We start from the raw sequence: 25778 nt of genomic DNA on the forward strand, positions 1-25778 counted from the left end.
GTTTGACAGATATTAGTGAGAATTGGTGTTTAGTCACGACGTGACCCAAATGTGGCAGCACAGGGATGAGAAGTGATGCAGATAGCTGGTGGTGACACCAAGATTTGGCTTGGGTTTGCCTGCAAAGACCAGCTCCTTCCCAGGAATCCATCCACCAGAGAGGGGACACAGGATGTGCCCAGGGATGGGAAGGGAGATTGCCCATGAGGGTCAGTGGGGGTGCACTGGATTTGGCTGCTCTTTGCTGCCTTCCCACAGCTCGCCTGGCTCCCAGCCCAGCCTCCCGAGCTGAAAAACCAGAGATCTGTGTTTCTAAGCACTTCATCTGGCAAAGCAGAGCGTGGCCTCTGCTGCCGGCTGATGGTGCTCACAGCGAGAGGTGCAGAACCACAGCGCCCATCAGCCAGGAGCGGAGGCTGGTTCAGAGAGTGCCATTGTGCACCCCATGAAAATCCTACCCTGGTTTCCTGCTTTGGTTTGTTTCTGAAACAAAGAGACATTTCCAGATATTAAAAAAGGAATAAAATACTGAAAAAAAGAATAAAATATTGAAAAAAGAATAAAATATTGATTTGAAAACGAGTGATAAACCAACCTGGGAGTTTGGATCTGAGGGGGTTTTCAGGTGGGGAAACTGAGTCACCAACGAATGGCTAAGGGGAGCTGATGAACTGGAATGCATTGCATGGGGGTTTCACCTCTCAAGGGAGTTAAAACCTCTTCAGCATCCTTCCAGTCCAGGTCTCAGCCTGATTTTGAACCCAAGTGGTGCAGTTTTCCCAGGAGAGGGCTTGCAAGAGGAGCAAGAGACCCTGGAAGCCTCCTATGAAGCTGCAATGTCCTGGCTGAAGCACATCTTCCGTTTGCTTGGGAATTACAATCTCCTTCATCTGCTCCATCCTGCCTTGGAAACGGGAGAAAGTCAATTCCTCCAGAGCCCTTGAAGGCTTTTTCCTGCTCTTGGTGATTTTGTCTTCAGCTGCTTTTGGAAGGAAACCAACCCGACCACTTTCAGTCCCTGTAATCCATCCCCCCCTTCCCCTTTCATACTCCAATAAAGGAAATCATTAAAAGACCAGGAAAATGAGCTTTTGGCAAGGTTCCTGCAAAACTGCTCAGCACGAGGGTGCTGCGCAGAGCTTGAAGCCTTTCACAGGAGCAGAGTAGACATCCAGGGAGCTGCTGCAATGCCTCTGTCAGAGGGATTTGGCCACTTCTGTGGCTCTCCGCTCCCTTCCCGCTGCTCTGAGATGGCAATTTGCTGTGTCTCTGCCAGAACAAAGCACAGCTCAATACTCAGGTGGCTTCTTCACAGCTTCAGCTGAAGCCAACCTTTGCCAGGAGCCTGCACTGGCAGTGGAGTTACCAGCCTGCAGCAAAGCGCAACTCAGAGCGATGCTCTGAAGGAAACCAGACTGTTTCCCCCCATGTATCCTGCATTTATCCATGTATCCTGCAGCTCGCCTGGCTGGGGGTTACTGTGGGGCTCCCTGGGCAGCTCCCCTGTACCCTCATTCTTGTGTTGTTGGACTAGAGAGGATTTTCTCGGCATGTTTTGGGCAGCACCTCCTGCCCCCTATGCCAGACCCTTTGCACTGAGATGATTCAACAGCAGCAACAGGAACTGCATGTGCTTGGGGGGAACCACCGCCTTGCCCTGGCCGCTCAAGCCCCTCTTACATTGTCTCCCTTACTGACTTCTCCCAAACACATCCATCTGGGGCTGTTTAACCTCTCCCTGCTCCCACCAGGAAGGCCACATCCATTAAAGTAAAGCCATATCACCACCTCTCTTGGTTTGCACCCAGCTGCAGCAAAGCAGAATCATCTGGGGGGATTTTGGGGCAGAAGAAGGAGAAGGGCAGGGCTTTGCCTTCCCTTTGCTGCCTGTTCCTGCTGATGGTGGCAGTGCTGTCCCTCTTTCCCAGGTGAGTAAGATGCAACAGCTCTTAGATGCATTGAATGGGGTGTCAGGGATACCCCGAGGTGCAGGGACCTTCCCACCTCCACCCTGCCTTGCCAGGCATGTTCCTTTTCCCACCCGTTGGCTTGTCTCCTTCGCTTTTGGGCCAAGTTTATCCCATCCCAGGCACAGCCTCAGTTTCTGCTGGAGCTTCTGGATGCTGTAGCAGCATCCCTATTTATTGAGGTTTGGCCCACACGTGTGTTTCCCTGAGCCTGAGGTCAATAGGGATGCAGTGATGGGTTAAATTCGCACATTGTGATGCTGGTTCAGTCTCCTCTGGTCCAGGCTGTGGGGCTGGAAAAGCTTCAGGTGTGGAGCTGGGAGGAGATTAAGAGAGGAAGGATCCCCTTTTAGCCCTCACCTTGATCCCAGCAGCCGAGCAACCCCTGCGCTCGCCTGGCACAAGGCTGTGCCCAGCACTGGCACACAGCCATCACCCCGACGTTCCCGGCTTTCCCACCAACCTGCTTCCCATTATTTGGGAATGTGGCTCTCAGCAACATATGGGAGGCAGATTTTTGCTTGGGGGTGCAAAGGGGGGAGCTGGAGCTGCTGATGCTGGCGCTGACCCGTGCGCCCTGCTCAGCGCAGGTACCGCGGGGCTGTGTGCGGGTCGGGGTTGTTCCCGGGGCAGGGAATGAAGCATCTCCAAATGCTTTGGGGCCGGCTGCACCCCCAGATCCATGCTGAATTGCTGGGGGAACTTGCTGGGCTTGCTTCTGGAGGCAGACAGATGGAGAGGGAAGAAATATAGGTGAGATTAGCGTCTGTCAGCTGCAGCTGGGCGCTGTGAGCTGTTGTTTCACTTGCAAAGCCCTGCTGTTCTGCTGGAAGCTCAGCTTTCTTTTCCCATCTTTGTCCCTCTGTAAAGGGAAGGTCCCAGTTTCCCGCAGGGGCTCGGAGCTGAACCAAAAGCATCTTGGTGGGATTTTAATGTGAGGGGTTTTCTTCCCATTGTTTTGGTGGCTGCTGAGGTTCTGGGAGACCAGGGGATGCTGAATGCTGCAGCAGAGCAGCAGCTCTCTGGTGGGGGTGATCAGAGCTGGCATGTGGACCCAGGATGGGCCCGTCCGGTGCTCCCCCTGCACCTCCCACCCGCCCAAGCAGCCCCAGCCTGGGGGATCCCCCCCAGAGCTCCTTACAGCAGATGCAAGATTAAGCAGGAGGCCGGGCTCTCCCTCCCCAGGCACCCGTAAAGAAGGGGAAGGAAGTTTTGCAGGGCCTTTTTCCCAGCCCTGCTCACCAGCCGAGGCAAACAGCAGGCTTCTTTCCAGATCTTAATGCTCTTTCCTTCCCTTTCTTCCCTTCCCTTTCTTCCCTTCCCTTTCTTCCCTTCCCTTTCTTCCCTTCCCTTTCTTCCCTTCCCTTTCTTCCCTTCCCTTTCTTCCCTTCCCTTTCTTCCCTTCCCTTTCTTCCCTTCCCTTTCTTCCCTTCCCTTTCTTTCCACCCTCCTCCCGTCTCCTGCACTAACCATAAATCAAGTTCCTCTCCCCAGAGACCACCTAGTGCAGCCGGTCCCACACATGAAGGCCACCTCAAAAAGCTCCTTCTCTCCTTCTCCCCCCAGAACAGCTTCAGCCAGAGACGCAGGGAGGGCAATGTGGGGAGAGGATGCTCGTTGCCCCCCCACGTCCTGCCAGCTCCAGGCTCCCCTCCCAGGCATTACAGGCAGGATTCCTTCAGCTCACTCTCACTGCCCAGCTCTGTTCCTCTTCTCTATTCCAGCCTCTTTCCCAGGGGAGGATGGGGATTAAGAGGAAACAGATTAAACCTAATGGATTGATTGCAATTATTTTCCCTTGTTTATCTGTAGTACCATGGGGAAGCCTGAGCAAAAAGGAAAGGGAATGCTCTTTATGTGTGTGCAGTCCTGGTCCTCATTATGTTTCCTGCTAGAGAGCGGCTGGGGCCAGCCAAAAATAAACCCAGCTACATTTGAGCATCCTATTTCAAGCTCTTAGAAATTGTGATGTGTAAATACTTCTGTGTGCAAACCCACGCACAGCCCTGAGCAAAGCAACTCCAACACCAGCCCTGCAAGGTTCCAGCTGCCCTTGCTCATGCGTTCCACGTTCCCTGGGGACATGCACCCTCCTAGGAGCTGTTGGAAGCTCTTTGGAGCAAGAGCCGACCTCTTGTTTGGGGGAATCACGGGGTGGTTTGGGTTGAAGGGACCTTAAAGATCACCCAGCTCCAACCCCCTGCCACGGGCAGGGACACCTTCCACTAGAGCAGGTTGCTCCAAGCCCCTGTGTCCAACCTGGCCTTGAACACTGCCAGGGATGGGGCAGCCACAGCTTCTCTGGGCAACAAGAGGGAACCCTCCAAGTCCTTCTTGGTCTCATTGTGAAAACCTTGCCCTCAACCTCAATAAACCTCCCTGGGTCTGGAGGGTGGGAGGCTGATCCTGCTCTTTGTGGTGCCAAGAGCATCACTAGGAAGAGCACCAGGGAGCAGAAATAGGTGCCTTGTGCCCAAAGCAGCAAATGCCTTTTAATCCTCTTCTATAAAGTAATTCGGAGGGACAGGAGGAGGAAGGTTCTCTCTTTTTCTGGGGTGTTCCCCAACATTCAAGGTCTCTCCTGGATTGGGAGCGGGGCAGGAGCACAGCAATGAGCTGCTGTACAAAGCTGGATGAGTCGCTCCCAACATTCCTGGCTGAGGTCCGAGACTCCTTCGCGTGCTCCCAAGAAATTCTCCTCCACCAGATAAGATCAGACTTTACATTCCTGCTGTTTATAAGGTTAAAATGGGAGGATGGGAAAGAAAGAAGGAAGAAAGCTCATCATTCTTAAAGGCTGTGAGGCCATCTATTGTAGATTCACAAGCCATGGGTTCTCCATCTATCGTGGCTTCACAAACCATAGGTTCTCCAAACCATGGATTCTCCGCCTATCATGGATTCCTAATCCTCAGTTCTTGGGGGGAACCAGGAGGTGGAAAAACCAAGCAGCACACCAACGTAGTGATGCTCTTTATTGGCATCCAACGGATACACAAGGACAGCTACCCCCCGTGCATCACCCCCGTGCATCACCCCCCCATCTCATGCTGCTCACACCCCCCCCACAAGCCCCCCCCCAAATCCTTCTACAACAGCTATTTCTTCACCATAAAACTTCCTACTAAATCCACACTGGAATTACAGAGGGGTGAGTGGAGAAACACACGTTCTTTGTACAACAGAAGCATTAGAAAAGGACACACAACGTACCGACGAGCATGAACTTTGGCTTGAGTTTTCCCTCCTTGGTTTTAGTTAATATACTGATTTCCTGCAACCAGGGATTTGAGGCAGCCCCCGGCTTCTCTTTGGCTGCTGACTTTGTCTCCGTTTCCTCAGCCCTGAGGAATTCCCTTATGGCAATTGAGACCTGAGACCGTGGCAATATTGTCCTGAAGAAAAGCAAATTCCAGCTGGCGAAGGTAGGGCCAGGTTTGGCTTCTGAGGCTGAACTGGGCGTTTGGCTTTGCTTTTGATCTGGGCACTTTTATTCCAGTCACCCTTAGTTTGTGTTTGAGTCACTTCACCAAAACAAGGGACCGATGGAGAGAACCTGATGATAACCAACGTTTCAGTTCATCCCAAAAGCATCCCTGGCGATGGCTTGGTCCGGCAGGAGCTGGTGCCCCGGCCGCAGGTTTGAAAGTTGGAAGCACCCCCTGCAAGTGGGGGGACAAATTCGGGTGGTTTCCTTGTATGTGGGACTCGCAGCCCTGCTGGGGTCCAAGTGTTTCTAACCAAGGGGTTTGACATGGGCAGCCAGCAGCCAAAGTGTCACAGGGGTTCGTCAGAAGGGATCTTTGTTGTTCATCCAAAGGGATCTTTGCCCTTTTGCTGCATGAGAGCAGGAGGCGTCACATACCGCATCCTGGAGAACCAGATTCAGCCTGTGCTGCTTTAGCATCCAAAGCACAGGGGGAAAAATTCCCAAAAGCTCTGGAAGGATCTAGGCACTCAAATCCTATTGACACAGGCTCCAATCCCTCCGAAAGCACTGAGCTCTCCCTCTTGACACCCGGCAGCTCCGCCGGGAAAAGCCAAATCCTTCCGTGTTCCCAAGTTTCTCCCAGACCTGCTGCAGTGAGTTTGGGGTGTGCAGGTGTTTTCCTGCCTCCCCATTAAGTCTTTAAGGCCAAGAAAGAAGGTGGGACTGAAGGCTTGGGCTGTAAAGCGAGAGCTCGCTCTGCAGGTTGTGAGGAAGAAGAGGGGTCGGGGCTGTCCCATCACCCCACATCACACACACAAACATTGAGCACTTAGTAAAAGGACATGATATTATTTAGACATCTTGCTTATCTCCTTAGGGAGGGGAGAGGAAAGTCACCTCCTGCCTTCGGGAAAGAGCTTCTGCCTGAACCCGGAGGTGAAGGGGGAGTCCATAGGTGCGGATGGACCTGGCACCGGTGCCATGCACCAGCTCATCCTTCCTCTGCAAAAAGCTTGTGATGCTCCAGGCAAGTGAGAAGTTGTACTGGGGACATGCCCCAGGACCACAGTGGCAGCACCCATGGGTGCCCTGGGGAGGCAGTGGGTGCACCGAGGATGGGCAGCACCCAGGCAGAGGCAAAGGGCACCCAGGAGAGCAGGCAGGGGTGCTTCTGAGCCACCCTTCACAGTGCTGGAGGAGAAGGAGCCCTTTCAAGCAGGGGGTGGGACCACCAGCCCCAGCTGGGTCTCTGGGCGAGAAGGGACAGTGCAATGGCAGCAGGGTGGCTTTGCTCCTGGCTTGGTGCAACGTGGGGATGCCAAGGCTGGTGCCGGGGTGGGGAGGATGAGCAGAGCCCTTTTGTCACGTCCTCGCTGTGGGCAGGCACTTTTTCAGCCCTTCAATGTCCTCCCCATGGAGCTCCAGGTCTGAGGAGCTGGTGGTGGCACCCACATGGCTGGTCCTCAATGTTCAGATGGTCCCGGCTGCTCCTCAAACACTGGCAGCCCCGTGGAGCGTGAGTGGGGGCCGTGCCCCCCACATTTCACAGTGTAGGTTGGGCTGCTGGAAGCCAAGTCCTGTCTCCCAGCTCGCCCACCATGGTGCCAGAGAACCAAACCCCTTCCTAAATCCTGGTACAGCAGCTCCAGTTCTCTTCGTGCTCATCCCAGCCCTGCTTTTTTGCCTGCAGTTTGGGAAAGCAGCTGGATTTTGGGTGTTGGGGAGGAGCAGGACATAGCGGTGGGGTGGGACAAGGAGAAAGGGCTGGAGGAAGAGAAGAACTGAAGCCTCAAGGAGGAAGGAGAAGGGTCTGGAAGGGGGAAGAGGAGAGGTTCCTGCGTCCGTCTGTCCAGCCTCACCGGGCTGCAGAGGATGCTCTGGGGACAGACGGGCTTTGGGTGTTGAGCAGGACTGAGCCCCACATCCAACCCGCTTACGGGCTGCCGGGGGCAGACGGCGTCGGGAGGGGGCGATACCGAAAACAGGAGCTCAGTGCATAGAGGACTGTCAACTGAGGGGGCCCGGGGAGCCCCCGCTTCCTTCCCACCCTCCCCTCCGGGGCTCTGGGTGCCGGGGAGGGGAGAGGCGAGGGAGGGAAGGGGGAAGGGGACCCCGCGGGGCCGCCCCGGGCCACCCTTCAGACGGGAGAGGTGGCGGTGGAGTCGCTGTAGAGGCTCTCGGCGATGTCCCCGCGCTGGATCTTGCGCAGGGCAGCGAGCAGCGCGTCCAGCGTGGCCGTCTCCTTGGAGGACCAGTCGGCCAGGAGAGCCCGGGCAGGGCATTCCTCCCGCGTGAAGGAGTCTATGAGGTCCTCTTTGTAGCCCAGCTCCCCGGCCAGCTGCCGCCACGTCTCCTCTGCGGAGCTGCGCAGCAGCTTCTCCACCTCCTCCTGCTTGCTGGGTGGCAGGTTGGTGTAGAGGTTCCCATCTCCCTTGGGCGCTGGGAAGGATGAATTGTAGAAGGATAGAATGGTTTGGGTTGGAAGGGACCTTAAAGCTCCTCCAGCTCCAACCCCCTGCCACGGGCAGGGACACCTTCCACTAGAGCAGGTTGCTCCAAGCCCCTGTGTCCAACCTGGCCTTGAACACTGCCAGGGATGGGGCAGCCACAGCTTCTCTGGGAAAAGTCTGTGCCAGCGCCTCAGCACCCTCACAGGGAAGAGCTTCTGCCTCAGAGCTCATCTCAATCTCCCCTCTGGCAGGTTCAAGACATTCCCCTTGGCCTGTCCCTACAGGCCCTTGTCCAAAGCCCCTCTCCAGGTTTCCTGGAGCCCCTTTAGGCACTGGAGCTGCTCTAAGGTCTCCCCTTCAGGAGCCTTCTCTTCTCCAGGCTGCCCCAGCCCAGCTCTCTCAGCCTGGCTCCAGAGCAGAGCTGCTCCAGCCCTCGCAGCAGCTCCGGGGCCTCCTCTGGCCTCGCTCCAGCAGCTCCACGTCCCTCTTGTGCTGTTGCCCCAGAGCTGGATCAGGACTGCAGGGGGGGTCTCCCCAGAGCGCAGCAGAGGGGGACAATCCCCTCCCTGACCTGCTGCTCACGCTCTGGGGGTGCAGCCCAGCACACGGGAGTGGTTCTGGGCTAGAAGTGCACATTGCTGGCTCGTGTTGAGCTTCCCATCAACCAACACCCCAAGTCCTTCTCCAGTCAATGAAGCAGCATTAAGTCCATCCCCCGGGTGCCTTCGCCCACCCCGCAGCACCCAATTCACCCTACCTGGCCCCTGGGTGCTCTGGCTGGGCGGCTGCTGGTCGTGCAGGCTCTGGCTGTCCACCGAGATGCCGCTGTCACTGTGCAGCTTCTCCCCCTCCGGCGAAGGCGTCTGGTTCACGGGGCGGTTGTTGGCCCCTTGCTTGTTCTGTTTGCAGTTGTTCCACCTGCAGGAGGGCAGCAAGAGGTGACAGAGGCAGTGCCCCCCCCCAGGCTGGGAGCACCTTTGTTGTCTCTTAGCCCTGGCACCGCTTGTCCCATGGAGAAGCGTTTCTCCTCCAGCTCGGTGATGCTCAGATCAGTTTAAATCAGTGTTTGAAGGCACTGAGCTTTGCAGGGGACCAGGGCAGGGCTCCCTTCTGCATGGATCTGCTGCAAGAATGCAGATGTGCTGCCAGAGCATGGGGCTGCCTGTGGGACCTTTGGGATGTCTCCAGCGCTCCCCCCCGCAAGAGTGCTGGACCAGCCCTGGCTTGCCCAGGGATGTGCTCCTGATGCTGATGGGCCATGACGGCCGCTGCAGAGTGCCAGAGTGAGCAGGGGCCTGACAGGGGGAGGATGGAATGAGAGCTCCATTCCCTGCACCCCCACCCTGCTGCCATCTCCCTCTTTCACCCCTCAACTGCCTGATTGGAAACCCACCTCTTACCCCCTCAGCCTGGTCACCTCCCTCTGCTTTGGCCACATCTCTGGCTGCAGGATGCCTGAAGTGGGGGGGGGCACAGCCTGTTCCCCACTATCTAACTCCTCTCCCATGGTGCTGCCCTGTTCCTCTACCTTTTGAAAGCGATGTAAGCCACCAGCCCCACCACCACGGCTGCCAGGATGGAGCAGTAGACAGGGATGAGGTTGTCGGCTGTGCCGCGGCTCACGACGGGCTGTGAGCTGCCCATGATGGTGGTGACGGTGTCTGCCAGGGTGCTGGGCACCACCTCGGTGTTGAAGGGGTCCCTGGTGATGGGCTCGGGGCTGTCGGAACCCGCCAGGGATGGGGTGTGTGTTGTCCAGCGAGGGTGGAGGTCTGCCGGGAGGCAAGGAGGGGAAAGAGAAGGGAAGAATCATCCATGCAGCCATGGACCTTCTGCCAAAGGCCATGGGGCTTGTGGAGGTGCCGGCTCTGCCCATCCCCTTGTCCCCAGGCTTGTCCTTGCAAACCACATTGTCCCCAGGACAAGTTGAAGCTGTCCCCTGCCCTGAATGGCTGGTGGTGCCTGGTCATGGCTGGCCATGGCCATGCCTTTGTAAGCTCTTCTTCTCCAGCACTGGGTTTGCTCAAGTCCTGCAGCTTTTCCCACCACGTGCAACCTGCAGACCGAGCCCTGGGCTCCTGTTGCTGGTACCAAAGCCCCATGAATCAGCCCCAGCTGCCTCCCACTCATCTCCCATCTGCACCAAGACCTGTGTAAGCCCCAGCAGCTCCAGAGCCTGGATCTGCCCCTTTCCCAGCCCCAGCCTGCAGCCACGTACCCCACCAGCCCGGCCCCATTTGGGAGTGACCCATTCCCACCGCACCCAGGCGTATCCCACGGAGTGAGTGGACACGTCTTGTCTTGCCTTAGGGAAACCCCTCCCTGGGTGCTGGCTCCTTCCCAAACCCCTCACATCCCTCTCCAAGGGCTTGCCCTGCCCCGGGATGGAGCGGGTGCCATGGTGGCATCCTGCCCTCCCGGCCCTTCCAGCCGTGGCCTGCAGCCAGACCCCGCTGGCCTTTGGGAATGCTGCTGCCGCAGGGGCCCCGCTGCCAGCTCACAAAGCTGGCCCTGTGCTCCTTGACTTATGGCTCCATTTACTCGACCCTTTCAAGGGAGCTGCGCCGGCTGCCCCCGTGCTGTGCATCAGCGGCGCCCGGGACAAAGCTCTTTTCAATCCGGCTGGGAATGGCGCTGCTGCTGCCAAGGAGCAGCCTGGGGTGTTCGGGGGGGGTTCCACACTGCAGTGGGGCTGCCTGCGGTCAGCGATGTTCTTCCCTGGACACCAACCCCCTCCTGGGCTGTTCCAGATGTTCCCCAGCTCTTCAGGGCAGTTCCTTCCCATCAGAAACCCAAGTTCCCTCCTGTGAAGGCTCAAGGAGCAGTCAGCACAGCCTCTGAGACTGGTGAACTTCTCAGCTCCATTCACTGCTCCTGGACAGCAAAAGCCACCCGGCAGAGTGCCTGCACCTGCAGCAGCATCCTGCCAGGAGCTCAGCCAAGGAATTCCCTGGAAAGGGCTCAGCAGACCCTGAGGTTGGGCATTTGCAAGGGAGATGATGGCTCTGCTGAGTGCTGCCTTGGTAGGAAGCTCTATGCTGTGATGCTGGAGGACCGGGAGTCTCAGCTAGACACTGGGGTCCTCCCTTCCAATCCCCACCGCTGTGATGCAAAGGGAAACTAAGGCAGAACCCCCTTGAACCCTGCGTTTCCCTCTGCCATGGCTCTCCATGGTAAAAGGCAGCATTACCTCTGCATTCAGCATCCGAGACGGCCGTGCACTCCTTCACCAGCACCTCATTCTCCTCGCAGGTCGTGCAGGGCAGGCAGGGGTCCACGAAGTTGGCTTCACTGGAGAAGGTGCCCTCAGGACACTCCTCACACACCGTGTCCTGTGAGTCTTTGCAGGCGAACATGAGGCCGAAGCCCACCTCGCACACCCGGCATTCCTTGCAGCTCCCGCTCGGCTCATCCTGGTAGTATCCATAGGCGCAGCGGCACACAGCATCGTCCGACTCCACGCAGGGTGCGGACATGCTCTGCAGCCCCACGCACTGCGTGCAGGGCTTGCACGGCTCCGTGGCGCTCACCGTGTCCGAGTAGGTGACGCCTGGCAGGGAGCAGAGCGGGAGGTGAGCGTGGTCCCAGCACAGCATCCCCATCCCTGTGGCCACTTTGATCCCTGGCAGTGGCTTTGTCCCAACACCAAATGGCCACGGAGATGGGGCTGGTGCAGCAGCTGCTGCCTGGGACCACCTCCTTTCACACCATTTCCATCCTCCTCCAGGCCAGAGGAGAAGAGAAGGCTCCTGAAGGGGAGACCTTGGAGCAGCTCCATTGCCTAAAGGGGCTCCAGGAAACCTGGAGAGGGGCTTTGGACAAGGGCCTGTAGGGACAGGACAAGGGGAATGGCTTTAACCTGCCAGAGGGGAGATTGAGATGAGCTCTGAGGCAGAAGCTCTTCCCTGGGAGGGTGCTGAGGCGCTGGCACAGACTTTTCCCAGAGAAGCTGTGGCTGCCCCATCCCTGGCAGTGTTCAAGGCCAGGTTGGACACAGGGGCTTGGAGCAACCTGCTCTAGTGGAAGGTGTCCCTGCCCGGGGCAGGGGGTTGGAGCTGGATGAGCTTTGAGGTCGCTTCAACCCAAACCTGCTCTCTCAGCCCTGCCTTGCTGTGAGTAACCAGCCCCTGCCTTGGGGCGGGCAATCAGTCCTTGGGATGGGCAACCAGCCCTGCCTCACTGCCCAGCCAAGTGAGCAGAGCCAGAGCAGCACCAGGGCACGCTCTGCTCCCATTAACCTGAGCTCATCCTTTGCATTACTGTGAATTATTGATAGGCACCATTAGAGCAGGGAAGTGGCCAGGAAAGGCCCAGAGCTGAGTGGGCACATTTTCCGTGGCAGCGAGGTATCTGAGCTGAGCAATTACAGCCGAGATTCCAGCAGGGCCCCCTCGCTCCCTCCCTTCCACCCGCAGCGATGGAGGCTGGCGAGGGCATCAATAAATCATGAGGCAGCAGTCAGGGCTGGCTGGCAAGGGGAGGGGAGAAGGGGAAAGATCATCAACCGGAGCAAGTGGCCGTGTGGGCTCCTGCAGGGACTGTCCCCTCCGGCCACCCGAACCTGTGGGCTCTGGCAGTGGTTTGGGGATAGCAGATTTTTGCTCAACTATTTGGCTGGTGAATTGGGACAGGATCCAGCGGGAGAGCTTCGAGGCAGCCCGAGGTGCAGGTGGGGATGCCCACATTCCTCCCTGGCTCACGCTTGGCAGGCAGGATGCTTTGCCAGGATAGGGACTGCCTGCGCCTGCCCAGTGCCTGCAGGATCCAGCACAAACCCAGGTCCAGGAGACCCCTGTCCCCATCCCAGTAAGGGCTGATGATGGGGTTTGCAGGTTTCCTTCTCTTCCCACCCCAAAATCCCACCCTCAGCTCAAAGAAGAGCTTGGGGAGTGTTTTCTTTCCTGCAGCACATGCACCCATGAGTCACCCCATGGTCACCCCCACCCAGCAGCTCCCAGCTTCTGGGGATTAGCCCATGCTGCATTAATAAATGAGACAGACTGCAGCTGGGGCAGGGCTGGGGGATAAAGCAGGAGGGTTTGGAGGCGGGGTTAACTCTGCTTGGGGCTTCCCACCTTGTCTGCTGCTCCCTTTCTTTAAGGCAGTGAGTGGGTTTGGTTCCCTACTGGGTGCTGCTTCCTTTTAGGGTGATGAAGGCCTGATGCTGCCCTGGGGTGTACCCCCACTGCTGTGCAGGTGGGTAAGTGAGGGGGATCCCACATAGTAGATGTTCCTGTGGTGGCAAAGGTTGTGGGATGCAGGTGAAGGGGTGTGGGGGAAACTGAGGCATGGAGAGAGGGACTGGCAGCTACATGGAGCACTCAGCCTTGCTGGTCCAGCAGCAGCAGAGTTAAGCAGGAATGAAGCCCAGGGGCTTTGCTCTCGGTCTGTGTGTGATGCTGGGAGGCCTCATGGATCCAGTTTGCTCCTGTCTGCCCTCACTCCTGCAGGGATGGAGGAAGGGATCAGAGCCTTTTGTCCCGGTACTTTCCAGCTCAGCCTCTGACCCCACAGAGCTGCTGCCTGACATTAATCCCCCTGCAAAACTGCATGTGCCTGGCCTGGGGTAACATGGAGCTGGGATGCAAACCAGAGCAGTGGCGCTTGTATCTGAATCCATGTGCTTCCAGCGCTGCACCCAGGTCATGGTCCTAGTCCATCCATGTCCTCATGGAGGGTAGAAATTCCCTTTATCCCCTCAGTTCCCAGAAAGAAATTGGGGAGACAAATCATGTGCCAGCCTGGAATTGTCGCTGGTGGGAAGTGGGCTTGTTTGAGCATCCCTGACGATGCAAAGTGACTCTCTGGCTTTCCAGCCCTGGGAGCTGGAGCCTGACACCCTGCCAGGTTTCCTGCAGGAAGGGCTCTGGGCAATGGACAGCACAGTGGATGGATGGATGGGTTGGAGCCTGCTGCAGCCTGGGTGGGATCCCACCGTGTACCACAGAGTTATCCTCGCAGCAGCCCCGACCCTGCAGCCGGTGGGATTCATCCCCTGCAGCCAGGCACAGGGAGGTGAGCTCTGCTCATCGATTGTGCAGGAAAGCAGAGGTATTTTTAGCATTGCCCTGACACTGCTCTGCTTATTCTGCTGCTCCCATCCCTACACTTTGCCTCCTCTTTGCTCTGCCCAAGCCATGCTCTGTCCATTCCCCCTCTCAAATCACATCCCCAGAGCAATCTGGGCTTGGCTTTTCCTCCAGATACTTGTCCTCAGGCCTTCAAAGGGTTTGCAGCAGTAAATGTGAAGGGCAGATTGCTTATACCTATCATGGCATTGTTTAAACAGTAATAGTTGGACCACTTCATCTGTAAGCATTTAAGCAGGTCTCCAGCACACATCTCCAACTGACATTTATGAAGCATTTGACATAGACAATGTGCCTGGAGCTGGCCAGGAGAGAACTGTTCCCTTCTCTCTTGGGGATCTTTGTGATTTGCTGCTTCTCTCTCAAGCTTGCTTTTATTTTGCAGCCTTTCAAGGCTTTAAAAGGGGAAAAAATACTGGTGGCTCATTGGGAGGCATCCCATGGATGGATGCAAGACCAAGATGCAGTGTGGGGAGGGGAATGCAACGTGGGCTTGGTGCCCTCAAGAGGAGAATGGAGCTGGAAGGGGAATTTGGAAAGATGCCTGGGACCAATGGGTCCTAAACCAAGCAGAGCTGGGGTCAGCAGGGCAGATGCTTTGAGGAAATGCTGGGGGTAACCCTTGTATCCATGCGGAGATGGGTGGTGCAGGCTAGAGCCGAGCCATGCAAAGGCTGTGCCCAGATTGAAGCAAAGAGCACAAACTGTGCCCAGGCAACACTTCCAGGAGGGAAAGAGGATGCACTGCGGGAGACCTGAGTGCTCCCGGATCCCCGTGCCAGTCCCTGTGCAGCGCCATGTGGAGGGGAGCAGGTACTCACTGTCCAGGCAGGGCTCACAGACGGTCTGGTTGACCCCGCAGGGCTGCACCACCCCTTCTCCCAGGTTGCAGGCTTTGCAGCACTCCCCGCTCGTAGTGTACATCTTGGTGAAGCACTTCTCCTTGGAGGCCCAGGCGGGTCCCTGGCAGAGGAAACAGAGCCAGGAGGTCACCCTTGTGATGGGACCCTCCCTGCAAGGGCAGGCGCAGAACGGGGTCTCATGCAGGCTTTGGGGTGCATATCCCATGTGAGGGCTAAAGGGAGCTCACATTAAATACAGAAATTACTTCCCTATGTGGAACTTGCTCATCAGGAAAGCCCCTGCTCAGCTCTACAGCCAGACAGAGGTCAGGAAAGCCCATGCCACCGTAGATAGGTATTTTGGGGAGGGATATGGGCTTTTCTGCATGGTTACAGCATTGTTCTTCTATCCCACCTCATCCTCTAAGGCTGCTTTGGCACCCTGAAGGGCTCAGCCCCTGCCAGCCTGGGGGAAGGCAGGGCACTGCCTACAGCCCCGCAGCAGGGAGACCCGCCTGCAGCAGGAGGGTTTGGGTGGCTCTTGCTGCGCGTGGATCAGAACTCAGACCCCACGGTGGAGATGAAGACTTCAAAGGGAGCACAGAGAGCCTCAGCAACGCTATTATCTAATGGAAGTAAGTGTATCTGCTTACAAAACCTGTTGTAACATATGGAAGCAATAAATGCACCACGAGCCATGGGGTCAGAGCCACCCTGCAGATGCCCATTGCAGCCTGGGCAGTGGGGTGCATTTACAGGATGCTTGCTCCCCAAAACACCTCTTGGCCAGGGCTGTGTGTTGCACGAAGCATCTCTGCCTGGGTGCAGGGCTGCCGAGATGCTGGTGGGTGACCCAACCTCTGCCAGGGCTCCTTTTGCACCCTCTACTCGCACTTAAGCGTGTTCCAGGCTTGGACCATCCCTTTGCCATCCAACTAAGCCTGATTTTCTTGGGGTGGGCGGAAGAACTCAGCGGGCGCTCGGGGGAGCTCCCCCTCCCCATGCATCTGGATGCCTCGTCAGCCCTGCACAATGCGGCGTTATGAACTCGCTGCGCATCATCCGGCAGCATCCGGGCCGGCGGAGACAATGGAGCGCCAATTATAGGCATCTGAATGACAAAGTGCTCCAATTACCCTGCGCTAGAGAGCGTGTGCTCTCCTCCCTGGCGCTGCCTCCCCAGCCCAGCCTGGCAGCCAGCTCTGGCACCGGGCCCCAGCTTGGCAGACAAGGAGGGCTCGGTGTGGAGGGGGCTTCCCAGCACCCCCAAACGATACTGGGCAATGGGTTTGGGGTGGGGAAGGGGGTTGATTTGCAGCAGGTTGGATGCACCCCTCTCCTGGGGGACAGCAGAGCTGCTGGAGCTCATCCCGCTGCTCCAGCCCTGGCTTGCAGCGCTGCTTGGGCAGCGCTTTGACCCCCTCTCCCCCCGCCCCATGGCTGGGGCAGCAGCAGCCGTGAGCAGAGTAGGGGGAGCAGCCGAATGTGCTGCCTATAGACAGAGCTGGGGAAGGCTGGGCCGGCAGCACCAGCGCTCCCACGCTGCAGGCAGCTGCCAGCAGCTCCATTGCACCCATGGGGATGGGACCCGGCAACGCTGCTTCCTCTGTGCGACACCCGGACCCCCATTAGCTGACCCCAGAGACCCCTGCGGCCGCAGGTTCCCTCCCCATTGCACTGCTAAAGCTTTTCCCCCCCATCTGCGGTCCTAAATGCTGTAGCAAACACGACTTCCAGCCCCAGGTGCTGCACCCCCCCTGCTCTGCCTGCGTTTCCCTTTCAGCTCTCCCTCTTGAGCACTGAAAGCCCCATAAAGATTAACACACTCAGAAGAGGGGCACATGGTCTGCATTAGCCCGCTGAAATGTGCATGTTATTAACACAACTCCCGTTGACAAAGCCGCAGGTATTAGCACCATAAAGCATTTTGACAGCTGGACCAAGGAGGGGGGGCACGGATGGAGGGTGCAAGCGACACCTCTGTAAGCTTTTAGTTGCTTTTGGAGCTGTGTCAGTGGGTTTGTATGTCCGAACAGGCGCTGCTGGATGGGGAGATAGCCTCGGAGGAAGCGAAGCAAGGTGGGAATTCGGCACCATTCGCTCCGGAGTCCTGGCACGGAATATTGCTTCACATCGGAGCGGGGAAGGGAGGGGATGCTCCAGCTGGAGATGGGCCCAGCGGCAAGCCTGGATCCGAACTGCCCCCGAGCTTGACAGACGGGCTCTGCCTTTCTTGGCTGGAGCGCCCTGTCTGGGAGAGGCCAAACCCCGGCTCTGAGCAAGCCCCAAACTTTGGGCAGCAGAGAAGAGCCACGTCTGAGGTCTGCGGGTCCGGCGAGCCCCGGGCACGGGGGGCACTGAGAGTGCTCTGCCTCCTCCAGCCAAATAGCACAGGTAAAGAGCAACGAACACGGGGGTGACAGGGTTTGGGGTGGCCACAGCTGTGGGTGCACATCTGGACCTGCCTGGGTGTGGGCTGAGGGGAGCAGCCGAGCTCTCCCCATGCACCCCTCAGCTCAGCAGCTGTAATCGGGGGGGACAGATCCAGCCCCAAGGGACAGATCCAGACCCAAGGCAGCGAGTGCTGCCCAGGGAGATGTCTGCAGAGATCTGGGGGACACCAAAGCCAGGGGCTGCCAGAGGTGGGTCATTCCCTGGGGTGGAATCATTTGAATCCATCTGGCTGGGGCAGCTCTTGCCTTTCCTGCCACCCGCCCATCGTCCCTGGGGAGCTTGGCCAGCCCGGTCCCATGCCCGTACGGGGAAAGGAGCCTCAACCACCGCTGCTCTCCTCAGTCTCTGCACGAAACTGCTACAGCACCGGCTTTAACATCCTGCCCGGAAGGTGTCCAGCTGCCGAACGAGACCTCTGGGACCCCCATCAACTCCTTCCCCAACAAAAGCCCCCCCCGGGTAGGTAGGTCCATCCCCGTGTGCCCACCCGGCTCCGGGCTTTTTCGTCTCTCCTGGCCCCCGTACTCTAAAGTTCTGTCCCCGGCACATGCTGTGCCCATCCCAGGGGCTCACACCGGGGGTACAGGGTCTCGCCCTTCACTTTGGGCAGAGAATTTGGAGCTCGGAAAGTCCGGGGGAGACTTTGGGGGTGTGGGACGGCAGGAGATGAAGGCACTGGGGGGGTGGGCGGCTTCCCCCATTGCCTTACTGACTGCTGGCTCTTGTCATCTTTATTTCCCTGGGTAAAAGGGCTGTCAGAGCGGTTGCAGCGGGACCAGAGGGGCCGCCGGAGCCATCCCGGGGGTCCCCCATCACCAGCTCACCCCGTCCCCGGGCGCCCTCCCTCCGCACCCAGAAGCGCTCTGCCCGTTACCCCCGGGACCCCCTCGCCGCGCTCCCTCCGGGATCTCTCCATCCCGGCACATGTGGGATCTGCCGGGACCCCGCAACCCACCCAACCGCGCCCGGTGCCTCGGGGACCCCGCACTCACCGCCGAGAGCAGCAGCAGCAGCAGCGGCAGGAGCCCGGCCATGGTGGCGGGGCCGGTCACCCCCCGACAGCCGGTGCGCGGCCGGGCTGCCCTCGCTCTGCCGCCCGCTGCCTCGGCGGCAGCCAGAAAAGGGCTGCAAGTCCCTCCTCCTCCTCCTCCTCCTCCTCCTCATCTCCGCCCCTGGAGCATCGCGGCGAGCGGCCGAGCCAGCAGCCTCCTCCGCCGGCACACAAAGACCAGACACCCCCCCCGCTGCCCTCCCACGAAGTGATTTGCGGTCTCGGCCTCTGTCCAGCCCCTCAATTATTCACGCCCGTCCATCTGCGTCCATGCACCCTCCTGTGCTCTGTCCGTCCAGTCATCCATCTGTCCCCATCCCTCCAGGAAACCTGGAGAGGGGCTTTGGACAAGGGGTGGAGGGACAGGACAAGGGGAATGAATGGCTTTAACCTGCCAGAGGGGAAATTGAGATGAGCTCTTAGGCAGAAGTTGGGGTTGAAACTGGATGAGCTTTAAGGTCCCTTCCAACCCAAACCAGTCCGGGATTCTATGACCACTGGGAGTCTGGAGAAGCCCCCAGTGGGGAGCACACTGGTGATGCTGCAGTGCCCAAAGCTGCCTGCTCCTCTTTGTAAATCAATCCCATGACAAAACAACCTGTATCCATGTCCTTCGGTTCCTAAAAACCTCCCTCTTTGCCACTTTCTTCTGCCCAGGCGCTTCCAGCTTCCCACAGGATGGCTCTGCCTTGCTCCTGCCCAGCCCAGACCCGTCGGTGATGGGAGCTGTAAACATCACAGCCTGTTCTCATTGCAGCGAGGTCCCTGTCTTTGTGTGTCAGCACCAAAATGCTCTTCGTGGGGCTCACTGGAAAGATGAAGTGGGTTTTTTGGTGGCATCGGTGAGGGTGAGCAGCTGAAAATGGCCCAGACATGCTGCCACCAGCCCTTGGGATGGCTCCTGCAGCTGGGATGGGGCAGAGATTCCTTCACTCACCAACTTTGTCCACTGCACCGTAGATCTGGCCTCGTGTCCTGCATTTCCTCACCTCCCCAGGCTCTGCAGGTGCTTTTGGGATTCCCCATAGCGATGCTCAGGTCCAAGTTTCCCACCACTGTGACTATTGGAACTCCACTGACAGTTCCGAGCTCCCCCCTTAGGTCACATCCGAGTGCCCAGGACTGTGAGGAGCTCAGCTGGAATTCCTCTTGGAAAGCGTATTATCGACCTCCGGAGGAGCACGAGCTGCTCCTGGCCAGCTCTCAATGCTCCACTGGGCAGCCTGGAAGGGCTTTAAGGAAAGTCCCTCTTCTGCAGCCTTGTCTTTCAATGGGATTAAACCGAAGCCAACGCTGCCATTTGTTCTCCGGCACGGAGACACGGGAACACATGTGGGAGCCACATGGCGATGGGTTTGCCGGCCAGAAAGCCATGCTGGGACCAGGTGGGGATGGAGCAGGATGAGCTGCGGAGCATGGGATGCCCACCCGCAGCTTGGATGGGCAGGGAGGGAAGCGATAAGCCAAACATCTCTCTCTCCTTTTAACACAGGGATGAATGGAAGCGCAGCAAAGCTGCCTGCAGACATATGGTGGGGCTGGGCGCAGCGGCGGGGGGGCAGCTCGGGTCTCCCGCAGTTCATTTGCCTTTGCTGTTCCACCACAGCAAGTGGCAAACCCAGCTGCTTCCCTTGGCAATCCCTCTACCCTGCAGGGTTTTGGGATGTGGCGCTGGTGGATGCACGTGCTGGGGAAACAGGGCTTGGGGCAAGTGGTCCCTGAAGCTCCATCCCTGACGCTATCCCAAGCATGGGAGCTTGATGGCACCGTGGGAGCCATCCTGGGAACAACCCAGTCCTGGTGATGGGAAGCCGAGCCCGGTGGATGGAGACGGCTCAGCTGGGCTGCATCTGCACGAGGCTGGGCTGGCGGCCAGGGAAGGTAAGTGAAAACTTCTGCTCCCATCCTAACCCTCTGCGGCTCCTTTGGTGAAGGGACTTGCAAGAGCTTTTCATTACATTCCCCACACACTGCTCCTTTTTCCTGCCCCAGAAAGGTTGTGGCCCTCCCCTGGCTCCACGAAATGACAAAGAGCCTCTTGGAAGTGTGCTGTCACCTCTCAATTAAAACCAAAGGCTCCAGGGGTTCGTCTGCTGGGGGAGCATCCTTTAGGCTGCTGGTAGAAGGTGGCAGCACTCTGCTCTATTGCAGTAAGGACAGAGCACGCTGCAGCCTTGGAGTTACCTTTCTTCAGGCTCATCCAGCTCTTCCAAAGGTGATGGAGCAAACCCAGGTGATGCTTTTCCCCACTCCTCCCATTGGAGCCCCAGCAACGGCACCAGTTAAACACTCAGTGCTCCTGCCCTCAAACTTGGTATCGATTTTACTAAAAAGCACAGGTAATTACTTTCCCGACAAAGCCAGTAACAGTGTAATGGGAAGTTATAAATAACAATGAATAAATAATACACATTGGGAAAATATCATTCTGGCTCTTCATGGCCAGGCCTGAGAACAGAAATAAAGGACTGCAAGGAAAAGCCTGGAGGGAGCAAAAGGGACACTGTGACCATGGGCTGGGATGGGATTTGGAGCAGGGAATGGGGCCTGGTGCATGGCAGAGCCCAGCTGCTTCAGGGAAAAGCAAAGGGGACCTTGCACTGACCATGTTGTGCTGGGAAAAGCCCTTTTTAGGGGGCTCTGCTCTCGTGAGACCCCACTTGCAGCACTGTGTGCGGTGCTGGGGTCTTCAGCATAAGGACATGGAGCTGTTGGAGCAAGTCCAGAGGAGGCCACGAGGATGATCAGGGACTGGAGCACCTCCCGCATGGAGACAGGCTGAGAACATTGGGGCTGTTCAGCCTGGAGAAGGGAAGCTGCGTGGAGACCTCAGAGCAGCTCCCAGTGCCTGAAGGGGGCTACAAGGATGCTGGAGAGGGACCTTCATCAGGGACTGGAGTGATAGGACAAGGGGTGATGGGTCCAAACTGGAACAGGGGGAGTTCAGGTTGGAGATAAGGCAGAAGCTCTTCCCTGTGAGGGTGCTGAGGCGCTGGCACAGGGTGCCCAGAGAAGCTGTGGCTGCCCCATCCCTGGCAGTGTTCAAGGCCAGGTTGGACTCAGGGGCTTGGAGCAACCTGCTCTAGTGGAAGGTGTCGCCTGTGGCAGGGGGTTGAAACTGGATGAGCTTCAAGGTCCCTTCAACCCAAACCACTCTGGGATTCTATGGAACCTGGGGTGGAAATCAGGCTCTGAGGTTATTGCGGCTGATTTCAGCAAGGGGCTTAACTTCCGTGGGAGCAATCAGAGCTCTCTTTGGAGGGCAATGTCTGTGTGTGTGGGTGGAATTGGTGGCAATAAGGCACCTTTTAGGACATTTATTGTATTGTTTCAATGGAAAAGGAGGAGGAAACAATCGGTTTGAGCTCTCTCAGGCCAGCTCTGCACCTCGGGCCACTTGGCAAGAGCCAAGCCCACATCTAGAGAGCAGGAAGCTGAGGCTCCTGTGGTCCTTGGGCCTCAGGTTCTCCTCGCAGTCGATGGGATTTAGGCACTTAAAAGCTTTCAAGGCTGGAGGCCAAGGTCGGCTCCAGTTCAGCAGGAGCACGCTCTTCGCTCCCATCCTCTGCCAGCTCCAAAACCACCCATCTGTGCCCTGATGGAGGGATGGGAAGAAAAGCTCCAGCTCAAACAACCATTTAAGAGCTGCTGAGCTTTCTCTCTGTGTAGTAAACACTGAGCAGCTGCTCAGTCCACCCACAGCAGTGTTTTACCATTCAGGGGAGAGCTGCTCTCTCGATTTAGCCAGCCGGGGAGGGGCTGCTGCTGATACCTCCCCCTTTTCTCTTACTCCAGCCTTGTGGCTGCTCATCCTCTCTCTGTGCTGCGCTTCGGATGCAGCCTGTGACAGATGGGGGGTGCACCGAGAAATCAGTGCCTGTGCTCTGCGGGGAGTTATTCCCATGGAGATGGGGCTCAGTTACTCCTATAGGGATGGGGCTCAGTTATCCCCATGGAAATGGGGTTTGGCTTGACCACAGCATCCAAACCAAGTGATGTAGGTGTTGCCCTCCTGGCTCGGGGTGGGAGACGACACCGTTCCAGTGCTGGCTGGGCCAGGATCAAACCACAGCTCCAGGATGGATGCATCTCGCTGGTGCCAGTGATGCTGGTGCAGGTGGATCAGGGAAGGATGAATTGTCAGCACTGCAGTGGGACAGACTGAAGGGCTTGGGGGCTCCATGGATTGGGGCCACAGAGCCACCCCGGTGCTCTCTGGGGGCTCCAGAGCAGAGATTTCACTTGGGTTTGGCCCCCAAACACCCTCAAGGTGTGAACAGGGCACAAAATCACTGCTGGGCACCTGCCTGGGGGGAGACTCGGAGCACCCCAAAAGCACAGCTCGGGGATAGGAGGGAACCAGCATCCCCAGGCCAAGCTGAATGGAGCTTGGAGCAACCTGCTCTAGTGGAAGGTGTCCCTGCCCGTCGCAGGGGGTTGGAGCTGGAGGAGCTTTAAGGTCCTTTCCAACCTAAACCAGTCTGTGATGCTGATTCTCACACCCCCCCTGATTCCCATTACTATCCAAGTGTCCCAATCTGTTTTCAATTACACTCCTCCACTTCCACGCCTGTGATTTCTCCTAGTACCTCTCTCCATGTCCCCCTGTTCCATTTTTCACTTGCTAATCCCCAGCCTGACTCCCCGCTTCCCTCCCTTTCCTTTTTCCTCTCTTTAACTGTCTTTCCAGCACAATCCATCACCCGGACTGCAGAGGGGGGATCCAGGGTAGCGCCTGAGATGAATCTCTGGTTCCTTATAAGGGCCGACCAAAGGAATCTCAGGCGAGCAGCGACCACGATGTCCGGGAAACTCAATCCCTGCTCAGGATGGAGCCATGGCAAACCCCCGAGGCAGTAAAAATAGACTGTGGCTTCTCTCCCTGAGCAAGCAGCAGGATCTTGTGCATTGTGAAACAACACTGAAGGGCCAGGCAGTGGGGGGGGAGAGAAAACTGCTCCTTGTGGCACCCACAATAAAGGACATAAATATGTCTGCAGCAGAAACGTTATCAATGTTTTCCTGCTTAAGCTACGGAATGATTCCACACGGCAGGGGCAGGGCTGGGGCTTTTGGGAATGGATTCATTCAGTTTTGGTGCTGATGGATCAAGGATGCTGCTGCTGGGAGGGCATGGATGTCAAAGCCATGGTGGCAGTGATAAGGATGCCAAGGCAGGCAGCGCAGGATTGGGGGGGGTGGTGCTTTTCCTTGGCTCAAAGCTGGGCTTTTTCCTGGTTTGATTTGTGTTTTGGGAGTGGACGTTTATTTTCATCACTCCAATGCTTAGAATGGAGCATTTCAGTTGGAAAGGACCCCAGACAAGATCCAGCAGGTTTTTGTGCCTCCCTCTTCCCTTCTCCCAGCATCTGGCCTGCACCACCCAGGAGGGTTAGTAGGAGTTGTGTAAGAAATAGCCCCTGGTAACTGTGCTGTGCCTCGGTTTCCCCATGTGTAAAGCAGGGAAGCTGATCCCTGCTTCTCGCACCGGTATCTGGAGAAATCAGCTCTTCATTTGCCAAGTGCTCAGAGCTCCTGGGGCTCCATCAATGGGTGGAACTGGAAATGCTGGTTTGCAGAGCTGGGTGGTTTCTGCTCTGCCGGGCCCTTGGGCTGTTTACAGGCTCCATACGGGCGCATCAGCTGGTTCCTGTGAGGATGGAGACATCCAACCATCCCGGCTAACACAGCCCCGGGACATGGCGCAAAGGGCATCATAGAATCATTCCAGAGTGGTTTGGGTTGAAGGGACCTTAAAGCTCATCCAGTTCCAACCCCTGCCCCGGGCAGGGACACCTTCCACTAGAGCAGGTCGCTCCAAGCCCCTGTGTCCAACCTGGCCTTGAACACTGCCAGGGATGGGGCAGCCACAGCTTCTCTTGTGTTGCTGCCTCAGAGCTGGATGCAGGACGCAAGACAAATCCCAGCAGCAAAGCTTTGCCCTTGCTCCGGGCTGTTGGGAAACAGCCGAGACTCCTCTTTGGGGGTGAGATTCTGTTCTTTGCTCCCCAAACCCTTTGCTACCAGAGCCATGGACCCATCAGGGACCATCCCACCGCAGCCACCTGCACGATTTGCCTCGGCTGCTTCCCCACGGCTCGACCCCATCCCAGCCCTCTTCCGACAGGAAGATCCATCACTGCAACCGCCCCGCTGCCCATCACTCATCCTGCCTCCCCGCGGCACTGACCCTAAAGGTTGTGGGGCTTTAAATTACCTTCATTTCCCTCTTCCAGGCATCTCTGGCAGCGAGCAGACAGAGGAGGGTCTGCTTTGGGTCAGGGGCTGGGCTGGGGGGTCTGAGCCCCTTCCTGGAGCGTGATGAGGTTTCTATGGGGCTGACGCAGGGAAGAACATCTCCAGCAGCGCTGGGGCGGGGGCTGATGGTTGTAACGCTCCAGCCCCATTGATTTCCCTTCACCCCAGGAGTCCCCTCTTGGGTTCTGCTCTCACTGAAGCTGTTGGTGAATGCTCCATCCCCACAGAGCCCCCACATCCAGCCCAACCAGCACCTTCTCCCTGCTCAGGAAAGGGAAACGATGGATCCCTCCTCCTGGGGTCAAACAAAGCTTTCCTCAAAGCCAGGTAATGAACTTGACCGGATCACAGCCTCCTAGCGCTGGATGGAGGGATGGAGCCCTTCTCTCATGGATGTGGGGCAACCCTGGGCAGAGGCAGCACAAATATGATCCCATTTGCTCCTTTTACATACCCAAAGCACCTAGAGGAAAGCTCAGGGGGGCTGGGGGGCTCCCATCTTCTCTTCTTGTGGTTACAATGCAAAGCATCCCAGAGCATTTAGGGGGAAACAAAGAGATCCAGAGAGCCGCCTCCATTTTCCTGGGATAATGACGCCATTGGTGATGTCAGCTAATGGGGGGGTCTCAAGTGACCCCCAACAGCCCCATTCCTCACATCGCCATGTGGTTCCTCCAGCCCCATCTCCACGATGGATGGCCCTTTCCCATCGCCTTTAGTGGGGGATGCTTTTCCACCCTATGGGGCGAGCAAGGGGTCGGTGCAGCCCTTCACTTTCATCAAGGTTTTTGGGAGCTGTCTGGCCACGTTTTCCCCCTCCCTGCTCCCAGTCCATGCTCACCCCATCCATCCATCCATCCATCCATCCTGATGTTCTCCAGCATCCAGCGCTTTCCTCCTGCACCCGCCCGGTGCTCCCTGGTACAGGGTGGGATTTGACCCTGGCAAAGCTGCTGAATCAGGTTCCTGACAGAGATGCCCAAAGGGAGAAAAGGGAAGGAGAAGAGGCCGGGATTGCAAATGAATCCCGAGCTGCCACTCAGAGATACTGTCCCTATGGCAACCGCTTCCAGCACCCCGGCTGCAGCATCCTCTTCTTTTCATCTCCTCCTCTGCACATCTGTGCACAAAAGAGGGGCAGGAATCCTCCTGGGAAGGATGGAATGGGGCTGGAAAGGGGCTGGAGATTAGGCAGCATCGCAGGGCTGTGAGGAGAGGGGGGAAACGGGTGGTTTGT

General features: G+C 57.5%; 1 protein-coding gene across 2 annotated transcripts; it reads right to left on the reverse strand.

The window, feature by feature from the left end:
• Positions 1 to 6226: 6226 nt before the first annotated feature.
• On the reverse strand, positions 6227 to 25529 carry NGFR (nerve growth factor receptor). Of its 2 annotated transcripts, none has more exons than XM_030508993.1 (6): positions 25383 to 25529; positions 14758 to 14899; positions 11038 to 11397; positions 9376 to 9619; positions 8605 to 8765; positions 6227 to 7836 (listed from the first exon to the last, which is right to left on the reverse strand). In XM_030508993.1, exons 1-6 carry the CDS (start codon positions 25401 to 25403, stop codon positions 7535 to 7537), a joined length of 1230 nt encoding a protein of 409 aa, XP_030364853.1. In that variant the 5' UTR covers positions 25404 to 25529; the 3' UTR covers positions 6227 to 7534. The 2 variants fall into 2 exon arrangements, with proteins under 2 accessions (XP_030364853.1, XP_030364852.1); XM_030508992.1 differs by lacking the exon at positions 25383 to 25529 and adding an exon at positions 18225 to 18347.
• Between the last annotated feature and the right edge of the window lie 249 nt (positions 25530 to 25778).

This window comes from Strigops habroptila, chromosome 19 (genome assembly GCF_004027225.2).
Source record: "Strigops habroptila isolate Jane chromosome 19, bStrHab1.2.pri, whole genome shotgun sequence".
NCBI lineage: Eukaryota > Metazoa > Chordata > Aves > Psittaciformes > Psittacidae > Strigops > Strigops habroptila.

What these genes read in the sequence shown, in the direction of transcription:
- NGFR (XM_030508992.1), bottom strand. Translation starts at nt 18,266, where the DNA reads ATGGCCGGGCTCCTGCCGCTGCTGCTGCTGCTGCTCTCGGCG. An exon ending in TGCTGCTGCTGCTCTCGGCG is followed by an intron (nt 14,900 to 18,224) that starts GTGAGTGCGGGG and finishes TTCCTCTGCCAG; the next exon opens with GGACCCGCCTGGGCCTCCAA. An exon ending in CCAGAGCACCCAGGGGCCAG is followed by an intron (nt 7,837 to 8,604) that starts GTAGGGTGAATT and finishes CATCCTTCCCAG; the next exon opens with CGCCCAAGGGAGATGGGAAC.